Source organism: Stegostoma tigrinum, chromosome 10 (genome assembly GCF_030684315.1).
Source record: "Stegostoma tigrinum isolate sSteTig4 chromosome 10, sSteTig4.hap1, whole genome shotgun sequence".
Lineage (NCBI taxonomy): Eukaryota > Metazoa > Chordata > Chondrichthyes > Orectolobiformes > Stegostomatidae > Stegostoma > Stegostoma tigrinum.
In genome coordinates, this window is record NC_081363.1 from 13,100,013 (window position 1) to 13,118,928 (window position 18,916).

An 18,916-nucleotide genomic window follows, 5' to 3' on the forward strand; every position below is an offset into this window, starting at 1 on the left:
CTGGCTCAGAAATCAGCAAAATATCTTCTCAAAAAGTCCACTGACTGTGTCCAGTGGCTCCAGTGTCTTTCAAACATGAAAGGAATTGTGTGAATGGTAGACTTGTGAATGGTCAGCACAGTCGTACATAATATAAATGCAGCCATACAGATCGGAGTATGTGTTATTCATAAATAAATCCAGACTGTAATTATGTCTGTTGAAAGTGAATATTTCATATGAATATTTAACACCCGACGCAGAACTGGCAATACATCCTGTGATAAACAAAATCATGTGACTACACTACACTAACTCAACATGCAGATTTGATAAGATACAGCTTTAAATTGTTGACCGTAGCCTGCATTATACAACTGGTCACACTTGAAGAATATTTGAAGTGGGCAACTTGACAGATATGAAAGATGTATGAAATTTGGCCTAGTCCAACCCTTATGTGCAATTTACAGCCTAATAATGTTCACAGCTACTTTTACATCAATGCAACAGCAACAGGGCAACAACAATACAACTTGTCATCATTGTAAGGATTAAAAACCATCCAGCGTACAATAAATGCAATGTTGATGCTTTCTTTCAGTTTTCTTTCACTAGACATTTTGTGCAATGAGGACCTGGGTTGCACAGGTCATGTAGGTGACAGAATTATGCACAGAAAGGCCATTCAGCCCATTGTACATACATTAAATTTTTGAAAATGCTGTCCCTTTAGTCTCACCTCTTGTTCATAAATCTGTTCATTTCCCTCTCCATCTGTCTATCCTTTTGGAAGTAATTATTGAACCAGCTTGCTCTGCCTCTTAGACAGTGTATAATATTTAATTTTAATTCTCATGATATCTCATTACTATTCTATAGGGATCAATAGTTACTCTGTCACCTTAACTTGAGCCCATTCTGAAATAATATCAGGTATGTTTAGATTCTCCGCAAATAATCAGTTACTTTGTGAATATTCATTCACTCTTTGAAGATAAACTCTGTACATCCAGGCCTGTCACCATCATGCTCCTTGCTAAATTCTCAAACAGCCAAACATCCAGTGAGCAGGTATAACTCTCATCCATTCTAGACTGCTGCCCTATGTGTGGTGATTATGAAAATCCTGATTTATTGAAAGTGTTCCTTCCGGCCCTGAAGAAGATTGTGTCACCTTGGCTTGAAAACACAATGTTCCTTGGGCAGCACTTACAATCCACATACCAATCTGTGAAAAACATCAGAGAGGCAGTTGATTCCATTGTTTAATAACCCCAAATCCACAGCAAAAAGCAAAAGGTTTGCGATTAATGATACTGAGATCCTTGAGCTGATAATCTCAGGATATTGAATACAATGGTAAGAATACAAATTACCACATGCTCCAAAATTCACATACAAATCAGATAGCACTGCAACTGGAGCGTTTACAAAACTGAGAGAATCACAAACTAATGAAAGTTAAAAACACAATCTTGAGAAACCAGGGTGACGGAGTGACCCACTGCTGGATCCTGTAGGAAGCAATGGTCACGATGTTACACTTTCAAACTATGAGATTTCTGCTCTCAGCACAAGTACTGCTCAGCCCTAGTGGAAAGATGGAGCTGTAGGATAATGACACAGGCCAGTGACGGAGCTGTCAAAGGTTGCCTTTTGGACGAAACATTAAACTGTTGCCCACTTAGGAAGACAAAAAATGCACTGACAATGTTTAAGGAAGGTTAGGGGAAATGAGTAATAACCCCTCAAGCAACACCACTGAGATCTGGTTCATTGGTTTCATTGTTTACCTGTGCGATTTTACAGTGTGCAAATTGGTTACCGCAGCTCCTACATGACAACACTGAAGGGTAATTCAAAGACACTTCAGTGGTTGTAAACTGCTTTGGGATGTCACTGGAGTAGTGAAAAGTGCTATATAAATGCAGGCTCTTCCTTCTTTCTTCCTTTCATTGCTGGAGGACTACAGAAGAGAGTTGCTACAGTATGTTAAAAGGCAATTAGCTGCCAGTTAAGTAATTTTATTCAAAACACGTCCAGTCATGCTTGCACACTGACCTTAGACGTGAAACACTTGTCCTTCTGGGTAGAAATTGGTCTTCTCTGCATTAGGTCCACATTATGAAGAACATCACAAGTCATTGTACCAAGCACCAGGAACCCATTGCATTAGAAAACAGATTCAGGGCCATGGACATTGCCTGGACCATGGATGTTTAAAACATTAACTGATAAATTCTGTTACCATCATTGCAGTTATTGAAAGTAAAATACTTATCTGAGTCCCAAGATTTATAATTTTTTATCAATCTTGGGACTTAGATAAGCATTTTCTCAGATAAGCAAGGAGTATGATGGTGACAGGCATGGATGTACAGAGTTTATCCTCAAAGAATGAATGAATATTCACAAAGTATCTCTTTATTTGCGGAGAATCTAAATACACCTGAAATTGTTATCAATCACGTATATTAAGGATTTGGAAAGATGTGGGTGCATAGAATTAAGATACAGGTCAGGCATGTTCTAATTGAATGGAGGAACAGGGTTGAGGGCTCAAGTGTCTACAGATCATTTTTAACCAACCTGTTCAGTGATGTTGTTACATACGTCTGGAGTAGATGTATCTACAACAAGAGCTGCACACTAAAAGAACTACTCTTACAAACCTAAATAACTTAAAGGTGTGCACTTGAGCTAACCCGATTCACTTCTATCCTTGCCCTGCCCAATTCCATTTGACAGTTTCCTAATTAGCCTGCAACAGATTTTACAATTAAATCTGTGTTCCCATGATGGGTCTTAACTCAGCAAAAAACAAAGAAATGATTGCTAACAATACTAACTTCTTTTTACTTTAACTTCTTTTGTTCACCATTTATTTTGTCTCAAGATGACAGGGGAAAATATGATGTTTATTGGCTTTAAAGAAGGAAAACAGAGAAAGATTGTTCAACATGCCTCCAGGTGAAAATGATAGCTGAAATAAAACTAAAATCCCATTTACAAAACATCACATATTGGCAATATGTACTCTTTCCAATGTAATCAATCTCCTGAAGTCATCAGCCCAAGGATTTTGCTAACATTAATAGCCAAACCTTTTATATTTGTTCCCATTATCTCTTTTATATTTGTTGTGGATTTGAGGTTATTAAACAATGGGGACAACTACTTCTCTGATGTTTTTCACTGACTGGTAAGTGAATTGTAAGTGCTGCCCGTGTCTTCAAGACAAGGGGACACAATCTCCTTTAGGGGCCGGTAGGAACACTTCCAATAAATCAGGGTTTCCATAACCACCTCACATAGGGCAGCACTCCACAATTGATGAGAGTTATACCTGCTCACTAGTTGTTTGACTGTTTGAGAAGTTAGCAAGGAGCATGATGGTGACAGGCCTGGATGTAAGGAGTTTATCCGCAAAGAGTGAATAAATATTAAATAATTAATATGAATATTCACAAAGTATCTCTTTATTTGCAGAGAATCTAAATATACCTGAAATTATTTCAGAATGCTGGCTGAGATGAAGTTAAGGTGACAGAGTAACTAGTAATCCCTGTAGAATAATAATGAGACATCATGAGAATTATAACTAAATATTGCACACTAAGAGGCAAGGCAAGCTGGTTCAATAATCACTTTCAAAAGGATAGACAGATGGAGAGGGAAATGTAAAGGTTTATGAACAAGAGGTGAGACTAAGGGGGCAGCATTTTCAAAATTTAATGTAGGTACAATGCACTGAATGGCATAATTCTGTGACCCAACACGACCAGTGCAACCCAGGTCATCTTTGGACAAATTGTCCAGTGTACGAAAACTGAAAGAAAGCACCATTTTTTTGTACAATGGATTATTGTTAATATTGAATTGAATTACACATCTACATCCACACCACTCCAATCAATGGCAGGTATCCAGCAGTCAGAAGTGGAGGATAATTAGTTGTCTCAGCAATCGTGATATTTTTGTGACAACAATTGAAAACATTATTGTAGAGAACTATAGTGCGACATAATAACTGCAGGCCCTGAGTAGAATTCCATTTGCTGGTGAGGAGTACATATACTGTGTATGAGTATATCTGTAGGTGTCTCTGTAGGTGTCTGCGTGTCTCCTAGGTAAAGACCATTAGAGGCTGTTTTCACGTCACACTATTTTGGGCCCCGCTATTGAATTACCATTAAATGCAAATGCAATCATGTTAAAGAAAGACTTGCATTTATATAGAACCTTTCATCATTATTAGCAATGCAGGTTCCTTTAAGGGTCAACCAGAAGCTATTGTCTAATCAACCTGCTCAGAGATGTTAATACACCTCCACGGCAGGTGGGGCTTGAACCCAGGCTGCCTGGATCAGAGAGAGGGACATACCACTATGCCGCAAGACATTCCAGGGTCGACTAGAACGGCCCCAGAGTTGACGGTGAGCAGGTTATGCTTATTGGTACTGAAGAATTGGGTTTTCAGTTGTAATTTGTTAATTATTTAAGTGGTCAAATGGATGATTTAGTGGTGGTTTGTTTTTGTAAAACAAACACTGGGCTCTTCATTAGCCTGGAGAGGATGTATTTACACAGAGGCGGGAAAGTTCAAAGGACATGTGAATGGCAAGTTTCTTTTTACACAGAGGGTGGTAGGAATCTTCGAACGCGCTGCCAGGGGTGGTGGTGGAGGCAGATGTGATAGGTGCGTTTAAGGGGCTTGTGGATAAGCACATGAATATGTACGGAATGGAGAGATATGGACCGAGGGCAAACAGAAGGTATAGGTGTAATTTGGTGTCCTGTTTAGTACAACATCATTTCCTGAAGGGCCCATTCCTGGGTTGTACAGTTCTATGTTCAATGTTCTACCAACAGGTCCAGGCAGCTGCTGGCACAGGGGTCATAATTTGTAACTGCCTACAGTCCTACAGTCACATGAGTGCATTGGTCTCTTTGGAAAGGCAGCACAAGGTGTTCACAGGGCTTTCAGAGTTAGTTGGGTACAAGTGGGGCTGGTGCGTGTTAACTCCCTCACAAAAACCATTTAGCTGCGGTCGCTCCCTTGCTTTCTCTCTTTACGATTGTTTTTATTATTGTTATATTGATCTTGGCAGGCAGTGTTTGTAATTGGCTGATAGGGTGCTTTGGTAGTGGGTCATTAAAATATTAGAAGAGCTGGGGGGAAAATAATTTGGTGGTGCCTTTCTTTGTTTTAAAAAGAAAGTGAAGTTTGCAGCATCCAGTGCGAATGTAGAATATTGTGGTTCAACTGGAGCTGCAACTGTCTATTCTGTGGAGTTCTGCAAACTATGGGCCAGCTATACCTAAGATATAGAAGGTTGTAATCCCTTCTTCTTCACTTTAAAAAGATGTTTTGTTACTCCTTTGGTCGTACTGTAGCCCCATGCTCCTAAATCTTTAGGCAGTCCGTGCAGATATGGGATGGGTCGGTCAGGAGAGCTCCTTGTGGAACAATTTCTAACCTGCCCAGAGTCACCATCAATAGATCAAGGTAGCAGGTCACGTAGAGGGAGAGTCTCAATCCCCAGCTGTCTGCCTCTCTTTTATGGTTATGTCCATGCCTATATGTCTTTGAAAAGAAAGGATGCAAAGTCCACTGATATCCTTGAAGGTTTTCAGAATAGATGGGCAGCAAAGGGGTTGGAATGCATTATTTCATCCTCCTGTCATATTTTGATTTAGACCACACCCTTACATACTATTTTCTACCTTTGAGTTCCCTTTATGCTGGTTATCATCACATCATCCTTCAAAGTCAGTAGTTTTGTAAGAGAGCTGAGTTTTCTCCAGTGGAAATTGGCTTCTGGACAGGAAAGAGGTCCAGAAGGGGAAGGTGAAAACTGGTGTTTGTGCTAAACTGCAAATTTTAAGTAACACCCTAATAAATCTCCGCCTAATTTATCATATGGATATCAGTCTGTGGAACATCTTTCACAACCTCAGAATACTTCAAGTGCTTTTGAAGGTAGTTGATGTTGCAGGAAATGTGACAACCATTTTTATTGCACAGCAAGATCTCACAAGCTGCAATGTAACAGTGAGTATACGTAAGCTGTTTAATTGGTGTTGATTGATAAATGTTTGCCAGGGTGAGGTAAGCTCTTCTAGTCTTCCTCAAAATAGTGTGAGAGAACCTTCCATGCCTACTCAGTAAAGCAGGTGGAGCAACAGCTTTAACATCCCATCTGAAAGATGGCCCTTCTGACGGTGCAGCACTCAGTTGGCACTGCATCAGAGTGTGAATGTTAATTTAGATTGCCAGTCATTGGAGTTGGAGTCAAATCTCATAATTTCTTGGTACAAAGGCAAATGTTCTAAAAGCTAAACCCCAACAGACACCACATACTGCATTGTCTTGCTATGAATACTGCAGACCCCATCACAAATCAGTCAAGGAAGCCCACACTGCTCGGAGCTCTTGTTAAGGCATTGTGAATGTGGAATGATAAGCCTGATAAATTTCCCAAGTGTTACTCACCTCAGTCTCAGAGACTGGTGTTTGGTCAATTCCTTTGGTTATAGAGCCCCAGGATCTGGCAGTCAGCATGCAGGCAAACAGTGGGTACAAGTCCCCAGCCCCCAGCCGCCGGCTGTACATCTCGATGCCTTTCATATCGGTTCTTATCAGAGAATGCCACAAGCGGCAATAGTCGAGGCGGAACTCTTCTGTCAAGTTCTGGATAAACCCAAGAATAAAACAGCAGTCAAGGGAAAGAGGCAGTAATGAGAAGTGGGCATCAGTTTAGCTACTTAAGTGTTAAGAACATAAGAACTAGAGGCAGGAATCATCTGGCCCCTCAAGCCTGTCTCACCATTTAATAAGATCACGGCTGATCTTTTTGAGACTCAGCTCCACTTACCCGACCACTCACCATAACCCTTAATACATTGAGGTTGGTTGGCTCGCCGAGCTGGTTTGTTGTTCCGCAGACGTTTTGTTACCGTGCTGGGTAACATCCTCAGTGCAGCCTCAAATGAAGCGTTGATGTGTTTTCCCGCCTGGTTTTTAAACTCTGGGGTTCATTGTGATGGATTGCTTCACTATGGGGTCAAGTTCAAGTTTATTAATAGTCTGCTTCGTGGAATGCCATGCTTCCAGGAATTCTCATGCTTGTCTCTGCCTAGTCTGTCACCGAATCTTGGTGTTGTCCCAGTCGAAGTGGTGGTTCTCCTTGTCCACGTAGATTGAGATGAGTAAGTATTGGTCATGTATTTTTGAAGCCTCATCTCAATCACGTGGACAAGGAGAACCACCACTTCGACTGGGACAACACCACGATCCTGGGACAGGCTAGGCAGAGACAAGCACGAGAATTTCTGGAAGCATGGCACTCCACGAAGCAGGCTATTAATAAACACATTGAACTCGAACCCACATACATTCCATTACGGAGGAAACCCGGAAGTGAAGCAATCCATCACAACGGACCCCAGAGTTTAAAAACCAGGCGGGAAAACACATCGACGCTTCATCATAGGCTGCACTGAGGATGTTACCCAGCATGGTAACGAAACATCTGCGGAACAACAAACCAGCTCGGCGAGCCAGCCAACTTCAACATCCACAACCCAAACTACAAATCTACTCCAAAACTTAGAACCCTTAATTTCTTTACTGTTCAAAAATTTATCTAGCCTTGCCTTAAAAACATTCAGCGAGATAGCTTCAAACGCTTCACTGCACAGGGAATTCCACAGATTCACAACCCTTTGGGTGAAGAAGTTCCTCCTGACCTCAGTCCTACATCTGCTTCCCTTTATTTTGAGGTGATGCCCTCTAGTCCTAGTTTCACCTGCTAATGGAAACAACCTCCCTGCTTCCACCTTATCTATTCCCTTCAAAATCTTATATGCTTCTATAAGATTTCCCCTCATTCTTCTGAATTTCAATGAGTATTATCCCAGTGTCCTCAGTCTCTCCTCATGATCGAACGCTCTCAACTCTGAAATCAATCAAGTGAACCTCCTCTGCACCCCCTCCAGTGCCAGTATCTCCCTTCTCAAGTAAGGAGACCAAAACTGCACACAGTACTCCGGGTGTGGCCTCATCAGGACCGTATACAGCTGCAGTATAGCCCCCCTGTTTTCAAACTCCATCCCTCGAGCAATGACAGACAAAATTCAATTTGCCTTTTTAATTACCTGCTGCACCTGCAATCCTACTTTTAGAATTCATGCACAAGGGCACCCAAGTCCCTCTGCACAGCAGTGGACTGCTATTTTTTACCATTTAAAACATAGTTCATTTTGCTGTTATTCCTACCAAAATAGATGACCTCACACTTATCAACATTGTACTCCATCTGCCAGACCTTTGCCCACTCACTCAGACTACCTACATCCCTCTGCAGACTTTCAGTATCTTCTCCACACTTTGCTCTACCACTCAACTTAGTGTCATCTGCAAATTTTGACAGACGACACTTAGTCCCCAATTCCAAATCATCTATGTAAATTGTAAACAATTGCCATCCCAACATTGGTCCCTGAGGCACACCACTAGCCACTGACTGCTAACCAGAAAAACACCCATTTACCTCTACTCTTTGCTTTCTACTAGTCAACCAATCCTCTATCCATGCCAATATATTACCTGTAATACCACGCAATTTTATCTTATGTAGCAGTCTTTGGTGTGGCACCTTGTCAAATGCCTTCTGGAAATCCAGATACACCACATCCACAGGTCCCCCATTGTCCACCATACAAGTAATGTCCTCAAAGAATTCCACTAAATTAGTTAAACATGACCTACCCTTCATGAACCCATGCTGAGTGTTCCCAATGGGGCAATTTATGTCCTGGTGTCCTGCTGTTTCTTTCTTAATGATAGATTCAAGCATTTTCCCCACTACCAAAGTTAAACTAGCTCACCTATCATTACCTGCTTTTTGTCTACTTCCTTGATTAAGAATCACAGAATTTATCCAGCATAGGAGGAAGCCATTTGGCGCATTGTGTCTGCACCAGTTCTTCACATGAGAATATTACTTATTGTCAATACCTTGTTTTTTATTCTTGTTTCTGGACCCTTGCACATGACTTGCATCCAAGTAACAATCCAATGCTCTCTTAAATGCCTCAGATGAACCTGCCTCCACCACAGCTCCAGGCATAATAAACACTTATATTTGTTCCTATTTTCACATCACTTTAAACCTGTGCCCTCTGGTTCTTGATCCTTTTACAAATGAAGACAGATTTTCCCCAAGTATTTGATCAAGTCTTGCTCCTGATTTTGAAATCCTTAATCAGATCTCCTGTTTCCCTTGGAACAGAATGGAATCCCTACAGTGTGGAAACAGGCCCTTCGGCCCAACAAGTCCACACTGAACCTCGGGGCATCCCACCCAGACCCACACCCCTATAACCCACCTAATCTACACCTCCCTGAACACTATGGGCAATTTAGCATGGCCAATCCACCTAACCCACACATCTTTGGACTGTGGGAGGAAACCGAAGCACCCGGAGGAAACCCGTGCAGACATGGGAGAATGCAAAGTCCACACAGACCGTCGCTTGAGCCTGGAACTGAACCCAGTCCCTGGTGCTGTGAGGCTGCAGTGCTAACCACTGAGCCACCATGCCGCCCTTTCTTCTCTCCAATGTGAACATTCCCAACTTTTTTCAATGTATCCTCATAATTTAAGTTCCTCATCCCTGGAACCAGTCCTGAAAATCATTTCTGCATTCTCTCTAATACTTTCACATCCTTCCTATAATGTGGAGCCCATAACTGTACACAATTGTCCAGCTGAGGTCTAACAGTATCTTTCTACCAATAGGGGACTCTGCTTCATGCATATACCTAGGGTTGCCAGCTGTAATAAAATCTATTCCTGAAGATGAAATCACATCCCGTGACCTGCACTCCAGCCATTCAGCCCATGGCCAGTGCCTCCATTCTTGTGACACACCGTCTTTCACCATCGATAGGCAAGCAATGAGACTTTTTACTAAATAGGGTGACGCTTGACTGACAGTTCAAAGGGCATTTGCTTCCTTATGCTCAACATTTTTAAAACTGGTATAGCAAAATGTTTAAAAATAATGTTTTTTATCTAATTTTCTTCAGTGCACCTATGATTTATCTCCACTGCTGTGCAAGCTGTAGCGTCTTGGGAGACTGCCCTCTGACACCGTGTCAATTCTGAAGAGTGAGCAAACCTAGATGTAATATGTCTTTGAATCTTTATATAGAATTTACAGCACAGAATCAAGCTACTCAGCTCAACTGCTCTCAATCCATCTGGTTCACTACTATCCTTTAGGGAAGGAAACTTGCTGCCCCACCTGGTCTGGCCTACATGTGACTCCAGACCCACAGCAATGTGATTCACTCTTAACTGTCCTCTGACAGCTGAATGAATAAAGAAAGAAAACAAAAACTGGTTTCTGCTGTTGGGGACAATAAGAGGGTTTCAGCCGAAAATGTTGAGTTGCCTCCTCCTCTGAAGCTGTCTGACCTGCTGTGCTTTTCTAGCCCGCTTGCACAGTCGAACTCTCTCGCCATCTCCTTTGTGCCTTGTGTACCCTCCTGTAAAGGTAACCTCCCTATTCTTCTCAACCACTCCACATAGCAGCTAACCTCCCTATTCTTCTCAACCACTCCACATAGCAGCTGATTACACATTTGAATCACCCTCTCAGTTAAATAAAGGTTTCTGGTGAATTCTTAATCAGATTTATTAGCGAGTACTTTATATTGATGGCATTTAATTTTGACTTATTCCATCTTCCCTACACTTGTACAAACCTAAGGTGTTCATTTTAGACACAAAGCAGAAGACAAATCTGCTTGCAGCAGCATGAGCAGAGCAAAGATGCAGACTTTTCCAGATCAGTGAACATCACATCATTTTCAATAGAGATGCAAATATCAAACACAATGCAAACGGATTCGACGCAAACATGATTATTTCTTTGGTTGTTATTTTTGTGTCTTAACACAGATCAAGAGGTGAAAAGTTTGCATTAGCTGATAGTAGTATTGGAACAGACCAATAGAGAGTTCAGCTGAAAACTCATCAACTGAAAACACAACTTGAGCTTGAATATAGGTAAATCCAAAACTATATTATGACTCATGAAAGAGTGGTCAATCTATGGGACAGATTCCCTGAGATGATGAGGGCAACTGCTCGTTTGATTCATTTAAATGTAAATGAGAAAGGCTTTTTTTCAGAAAGCAACATTTTGGAGTGGAAGTATGTGACGAATTTGAGACTAGGTATATGATGAGTGTCCGGAATTGGGAAAGTTTACCTATTTTGCTTTCAATGTCTACCCCACTCTCACTTTCACCTTGTCCATCACTGATGACTCCCTTCCTTTCCTCAACATCTCTGCTTCTATTTCTAGGGATAGTCTGGTCATCACTGTCCACTACAAACCCACCGAATCCCACAGTTATCTTGACTACATATCTTCACGTCCTGCTTCATGAATAGGCTCTGTCCCATTCTTGCAGTTCCTCCGTCTCCTTCACATCTGCTCTAATGGTGTCAACTTTGACAAGGGAGCCTCCAAAATGTCCACCTTCTTCCTCAACTGAGGATTCCCCAGCACCATTGTTTACAGGGCCCTTGGCTGGGTCCGGCTAATCTCCCACACTTCAGCCCTCACACCTTCTCTTCCATCCCACAACAATGATAGATTCTCCTTGTCCTCACCTACCATCTCACCAGCATCCACCTCCATGGGATCATTAGCTGCCATTTCCATTAACTCCAGTGGGATGCCTCCTTGTTAGCTTTCTGCAGGGACTGTTCCCTCTGGGAAACCCTATTCCGCTGCAGGGACATCCATGTCCCACAAATGAACAAAGAAAAGAACAAAAATGGCCACACCTGTCAATCCACCATTGTAGAGCTTGAAAACATGAGGTGGGGTGTGTTGTGTGTGTTGTTTGTGTTTTGTGCATGTCAGTTGTGTATGTGTTCTGTGTATTTTGTGTGTGTGTGTTTGGTTGCGTGTATTTTGCAAGTGCGCAGTGTGTGGGGTGTGCATGTGCGTGCATCTGTTGGGGAGGGGTGGAATGACAGAAAATCTTTTTGGTCCACTATACTGTGGTTGGGAGTTTGTCTCCAAACAACAGCTCGACTTTGGCCTGATCAGGGGTCAATCGACCATTTTAAAGATCCTGTTGGCATGACCAATTCAGCCAAAGTGTGGACACCTTGCACCTTCTCATTACTGATGGCTCACCCCTGCCCCTTGACTCACTTGAGGTTCTGGTATGCTAATAGTGTCTCCCTCCCTGAACAATGACACAAAGTAGCTATTGTATGAATCTCATGCTAACATGAGATTCCCTGATTTTATTCCCAGCCCCTGCTTTCAAACCTCTAACTTCAGGATTGGGATAATTCAGGCTCAACTCTGAAGGCTAGGTGCAATAATTAGTCAACAGCTCCATTATTATGAAGCTACCAGAACAGTGAAAGGCAAGCTACATGAATTTGAGTTCCATTATCATCTAGGAATGCCCATCTATTATTATATAAATATTCCTGGATGCCTGCTGTTCAAACTGAGAACCACAATCCCTCCTAAAGGCTCAGCTGACAAACAGTGAGTAGTTTCTCAACTATTGCTGTTACATTCTGCACGCAGTCAGAGGGCTACAACATCACATTTTATCTTGGTAATAATGTCTGACAGAAAAACCCTGATGTGTGGTATGTACAGGCCCCCTAGCAAACGACAATATGTGGGGAAGAAGATAGGTCAGGAGATAGAAAAATCACAGAAGAAAGGCGCCATTACAAAAATCATGGGGGACTTCAATGTACAGGTGGAATGACAAAATCAGGGTTGGTAGCAAATCGCAAGAAAAGGAATTTGTGGAATGTCTATGATATGGGTTTTGTGGAACAGCTTGTTGTAGACTCGACTAGGGAACAGGCAAATCTGGATTTAGTGATGTGAAATGAGGCAAACCTGATTAGGGAGCTTTAGGTGAAGGCACCCCTAGGGACCAGTGACCATTACATGACAGAATTCACCCTGAAGTTTGACAGGGAGAAATTGGAATCAGATGTAACAATTGAACAATTGAGTAAAGGTAACTACAAAGATATGAGGGAAGAGCTAGCCAGAGTTGATTGGCAGGGGACTCTAGCAGGGTAGATGGTACAGCAGCAATGGCAGGAGTTTCTGGGGCTAATTCAGGAGGCACGGCAGAAATTCATGCCAAGGAAGAATAAACATACTGAGGGGAGGATGAGGCAACCATGACTGACAAGAAAGTCAGGGACCGCATAAAAGGTAAAGAACAAGCCTACAATATAGTAAAGATTAGTGGGAGGCTACAGATTTGGGAGGACTTTTAAAAACCAGCAGAGGACAATTAATAAAAAAAGAGGGCAAAGATAAAATATGAGAAGAAGCTAGCCAGTAATGTAAAAGAAGACTGCAAGAGTCATTTTAGATATATAAAATGGAAGAGCCAGGCAAGAGTGGGCTGTGCTGATTGGCTGCTAGAAAATAAGACTGGAGTGGTACTAATGGGCAACAAAGAAATGGTGGAGGAACTCAATAGCTACTTTGCATCATCCTCTGGGGGGGAAGACACTACTAGCAAACCAGAACCTCAAGTGAGTCAAGGGGCAGGAGTGAGCCATCAGTAAGGAGAAGGTGCTAAGGAAGCTAAAAGAGCTGAAAGTGGATAAATAGCCTTAACCAGAACCAGATGGGCTACATCCCTGAACTCCAAAGGAGATAGCTAAGAAAATTGTGGAGGCATTGCTCGTGATCTTTCAGGGATCACTCAAATCAGGGAGGGTGCCAGGGGATTTGAAAATGGCTAATGTAACATCCCTGTCTTAAAAGGGATGGAGGTAGAACGGACAAAATTATAGGCCTGTTAGCCTGATCTCAATCATTGGAGTCCACTATTCAGGGTGAAATTGCAGAGTACTTGCAAGTGCACTATAAAAAATAGCTTCATCAAAGGGGCGTCATGTCTGACAAAACTCTTAGAATCCTTTAAGTGGGTGAGGAGCAAAAGGAGAGCCAATGGGACACGATCTATGTAGATTACCAAAAGGCCTTTGACAAGGTGCCTCACAGGAGGCAGCTAAATAAGACAAGAGCCCATGGTGTAAGGGGCAAGGTACTGGCATGGATAGTAGATTGGCTGACTGACAGAAGCCAGGGATTAGGGATAAAGGAAACGTTTTCAGGATAGCAGTGGCGTTCTGCAAGAGTCCATGTTGGGACCACAACTATTCACTGTATACATTAACAATCTGGATGAAGGAACTGAGGGCATTGTTGCTAAGTATCCAGATGACACAAAGATAGATGGAGGGATATGTAATATTGAGAAAACAGGGAGACTGCTAAAGGGTTTGGATAGGCTAGGAGAGTAGATAAGAAGTGGCAGATGGACTACAATGAGATAAAATGTGAGGTTATGCGCTTTGGTAGGAACAATAGATGCACAGGTTGTTTCTGAATGAGGAAAAGCTTTGGAAATCTGAAACACAAAGGGACTTGGGAGTCCTAGTTCAGGATTCTCTATGGTTACCATGCAGATTCAGTTGGCCGTAAGGAAGGCAAATACAATTTTAGCATTGATTCAAAGCGGCTAGGATACATGAGCAGGGATTTATTGCTGAGGCTGCAGAAGGCTCTTGTCAGACAGCATTTGGAATATTGTGAGCAGTTTTCGGCCCTGTATCTAAGCAAAGATGTGCTGGCCTGACGTGCACAAAAATGACCCCTGGAATTAGCATTTATATGAGGACAAGTTGAGGACTTTTGGTCTGTACATGATGTGAATGTAAAGAATGAGGAGAGATATTTGAAATTACAGAATACCGAGAGGCCTAGATAGACTAGACATGGAAAAGTTGCTTCAACTTGTAAGAGACTAAGACCTGAGGGCACAGCTTCAGAGTAGGGAGATGACCTTTTAGAGCTGAGATGAGCAGGAATTTCTTCAGCCAGTAGGTGGTTAATCTTTGTAACTCATTGCCACAGGTGGCTGTGAATGCCATGCTGTTGAGTGCATTTAAGATAGAGATGGATAGGTTCTTGATTGGTTAGGCAATCAAGGGTTATGAGGAGAAGGTGAGAGAAGCAGGTTGAGAAACATGTCAGCCATGATTGAATTGGGAAGCAGACTCAATGGGTCGAATGACATAACTCTGCTTCTATTTCTTAAAGTCTTGTGGACAGTAGTTAGGACGGTGCCCTTAAAGATACATGTACATGATATCTTGTGATTAAGTGATGGCAGTGAAGGAAGTGGAGATTGGAACGTGCTTTCAAGTTCCTGAGCCTAACGCAGAAACAACACAAATGAAACTGTTGCCACTTTTACTCAGTTTCTAAATGTATTTTGGCATTGAGCATGTGCTGCCTGAATTGTGACAGACTTGATACTTTTCCATATAGATGTACTGCAACATTATATATTTCAAAAGAAACTCCTCAGAATTACGCATGGGTGCTATAATCTATGCAGCCTGTCTGAAAGTAAATATTTGCGGGATTCTGGCAGCATGCTAGATCAACCCTGTCCTCTGATTGAGGCAGTACAGCTCACACTGCAAACCAACCAGTCTGATGATATTCATTAAAACACGCATACTATGACAGCAGGAAACCAGGAATGTTTCATAAAAATCTCATTTACCCTAAAGATAAATCTCTTTCAAATGAAAGCTTTCAAATGACTGGTTTATCTGTTCCTGAAATAATGCCAGGGAACAGCTCCTTGACACTTGATGATACCCTTGGCCCTGTGGGTAGTGTTAATGCCTTCGAGTCAGAAGTTTGTGGGTTTGAGCTCTAGTTCTGAGATTTGAACATGTAATCTGCTAACACTTGAGTCTGTAGATATGATGCAAAACTAAGGGGCTGCTCTCTGAAGTGGATTTACAATTATCCCAGAGCACTACTGAAGAAGAGCAACTAAGCTTCCTTTATCCTTGCCAACACTTATCACTCAACCAAAAAAAAATGTATCTGGAACCTTGAGAACAATATACAGAAAGATCCAGGCAAAGGAGACAGAATGTTAGCTGTTTTTCAGTGTGTCGACAGTCATAGCGGATGTATATCTATGATATTCCAGCCACAGACAGGAGACAGGTTTGATGGCCTAGCTAATTGGAGAAAAGGAGGAGGAGAGGGGACCTAATTGAGGTATACAAGATAATGAGAGGCATAGATAGAGTTGATAGCCAGAGACTATTTCCCAGGGCAGAAATGGCTAGCACGAGGGGTCATAGTTTTAAGCTGGTTGGTGGAAAGTATAGAGGGGATGTCAGAGGCAGGTTCTTTACGCAGAGAGTTGTGAGAGCATGGAATGCGTTGCCAGCAGCAGTTGTGGAAGCAAGGTCATTGGGGTCATTTAAGAGACTGCTGGACATGTATATGGTCACAGAAATTTGAGGGTGCATACATGAGGATCAATGGTCGGCACAACATTGTGGGCTGAAGGGCCTGTTCTGTGCTGTACTGTTCTATGTTCTATGTTCTATGTTCTATGTTCTAATCTTCTCTCACAAATATTTCCTGAATATCAAAAAAATGTTTATATGATGCAGCCTAGGTACAAGACAGCATTCCCTAACACCGATTTCAGCAGGTTGTTGTCTGAGACAGTCAGGTCCTGGATTCCCTGGCGAGGTTAACCCTGTAATGGAAATTGCTTTCTGTTTTATCCCCAAGCCAAACAGTTGCAATCTTGCTTTCTGAACCATGTCCCCAGTCTCCAAGGTTAGCACATTATTCTCCAAACGAGCTAGCAAGTCACCAATTACTCGACTCAAGTGACCTGTGTGAAGCCCCGTTTTTGCAATACACTGGCGATATTGAGCTGCTATTCAACAGTACAGACTGTCTCATGGTTTAAATACATGGCTGCCAGGTGCTTAATGTAAATGTGGTTCATTGAATTTCAGAGCCTATTTGAGCTGTTCGTTGTTTCTTTCCTTTTGTCAGCTCTTGAAGTGTCAAACCCAGCTCATTCTCAGCTTCTATTTGGTAATCTCCAAGTTGGTACAGAAATGTTAAAAACTTTTCATAAGGCTGAAATTCAAATGCATGTATTGATAAAATGCCTAGAACTACCACTTAGTCCAGGGACCCTAGAATGGCTGTGAAAAAAGCAATTTATAAAATCCCAAAGTATCTGTGTGACTGTTTCAAATCCACTCTCTAATGTTTACTCAAGGGATCACAGAATCCCTTGAGTGCCAACGATTGATAGCTGAAATCTCCAAAAGATACACAGGACCTAGGTATATAACTTCACTGCATTACAAAAGGATTCACAGGATTTAAGAAATGAGTTTTCTCCATGACACAAGGCATCAAAAGTCAACACAGCCCCAGCCCTTAATCCAAGATCTCCACTGTCTCCAAGGAGCTGCCTTGATCAACTCCCGCATCTTGATTTATTTTGCTTTTCTTATAACATGCACAGTTCTGTGATGGTGTGAAGGTTGAAATTGGGAATTACTGAACAGAAACCTGAAAGGGTGAACCAACACAGAACTCAACTTGTCGACATCTCTAAATCTTTCGTTATGAGATTTTCACTTGCAAACCACACACGTAAGCCCCATCACCTTACACCAAAAATAAATATCTGTACCTTCTGCCACATGGACTGCTGGTGATGGCTATGAGTACTGATTTATTTTGTCAAAACTGAAAGCAATACAGGTGCTAGAAATTAAAAACAAAATCAGAAGTTGCTGGAAACACTCAGCAGGTCTGGCAGCATCTGTGGAGAGAAAGCCGAGTCAACATTTCAGGTCCAGTGACCTTTCTTCAAAATGGAAGAAGGCCCCGAAACTTTAACACTAATTTATTTTTTTCACTTCTTTCTTTCTTGTTCTCCATCCTGCCTTTTTCCCTATATCGCTCTCATCTATGTCCTTTTTTCCTCTTTGTAGTGCATACAAAGCTGTCAGAGTTGTAAATCCTATGTCTTTGCTAGCTTTTGCTGGAGGGCGGCTTTGGGGTCAGCATGAGGGAAGCGAGTTATTGGAACTGCTGTGAACATAGCAACATAGGAGATAGAAGCATGAGGAGGCCACTAGCCCTTCGAGCCTACTCAGCTATTCATCACAATCATGGCTCAACGTCCAACGTAATATCCTAATCCCACTTTCTCTCCAATACCTTTGATCCCATTCACCCCAAGTGCTGTATCTAGTCACCTCATGAATACATTCAATGTTTTGGCATCAACTACTTCCTGCGGTAATGAATTCCACAGACTCAACACTCTTTGGGTGAAGAAATGTCTCCTCATCTCCGTCCTAAATGGTCTACCTGAATCCTTATACTGTGGCCCCTAGTTCTGGACCCATCCATCATCAGGAACATCCTCCCTGCATCTACCCTGTTCAGTCCTGATAGAATGTTATAAGTCTGTATGAGATCCCCCCCTCACTCGTCTGAACTCCAGTGAAAACAGTCTCAATGTAGTCAATCTCTCCTCACATGTCAGTCCTACCATTCCCCGAATCACCCTGGTAAACTTTCACTGCACTCCCTTGAGAGCAACAGCATCTTGGGGCAGTCCTGACTCGTGTGCCACCTCCTGCTCCCCTGCAAGAGAACAGCTGGGAGTTACCAGCACAGTCCACCCATGTTCAGAATAGCTGTGCTCAGCTGGCAAGGGCAGTCTCAGGTGTGAGGGGCAGTAGTGGATGCAGGAGCAGCTGTAAACCTGGCTTCCAGCAGAGAAAGAAACTCACTTCAGACTGATCCTCCATCGGGACTGAGCCCCTTGAAAAATCATTTTCAGAAAACAAGCTTCAGGTCAGCGCACAAGCACAAATCCCCTGTTTATTGCAAACAGCTGAATGATCACCCCAGCAGCATTTAAATAGCATGAAATACATATGTGTATCATTTCGACACAAAGCAGTGTGCAGCTGGT

At 42.3% G+C, this 18,916-nt stretch overlaps 1 protein-coding gene across 11 annotated transcripts in view; it reads right to left on the minus strand.

Annotated features, from left to right (window-relative positions):
* Positions 1-18,916, minus strand: part of adck1 (aarF domain containing kinase 1) — a 531,577-nt gene that overhangs the window by 134,290 nt on the left and 378,371 nt on the right. For all 11 annotated transcript variants that reach the window (XM_059649006.1, XM_059649012.1, XM_059649011.1 and 8 more), the window contains one exon: positions 6,479-6,676. In XM_059649006.1, the coding sequence (XP_059504989.1) occupies positions 6,479-6,676 (198 nt within the window). The remainder of the gene's footprint in view (positions 1-6,478; positions 6,677-18,916) is intronic.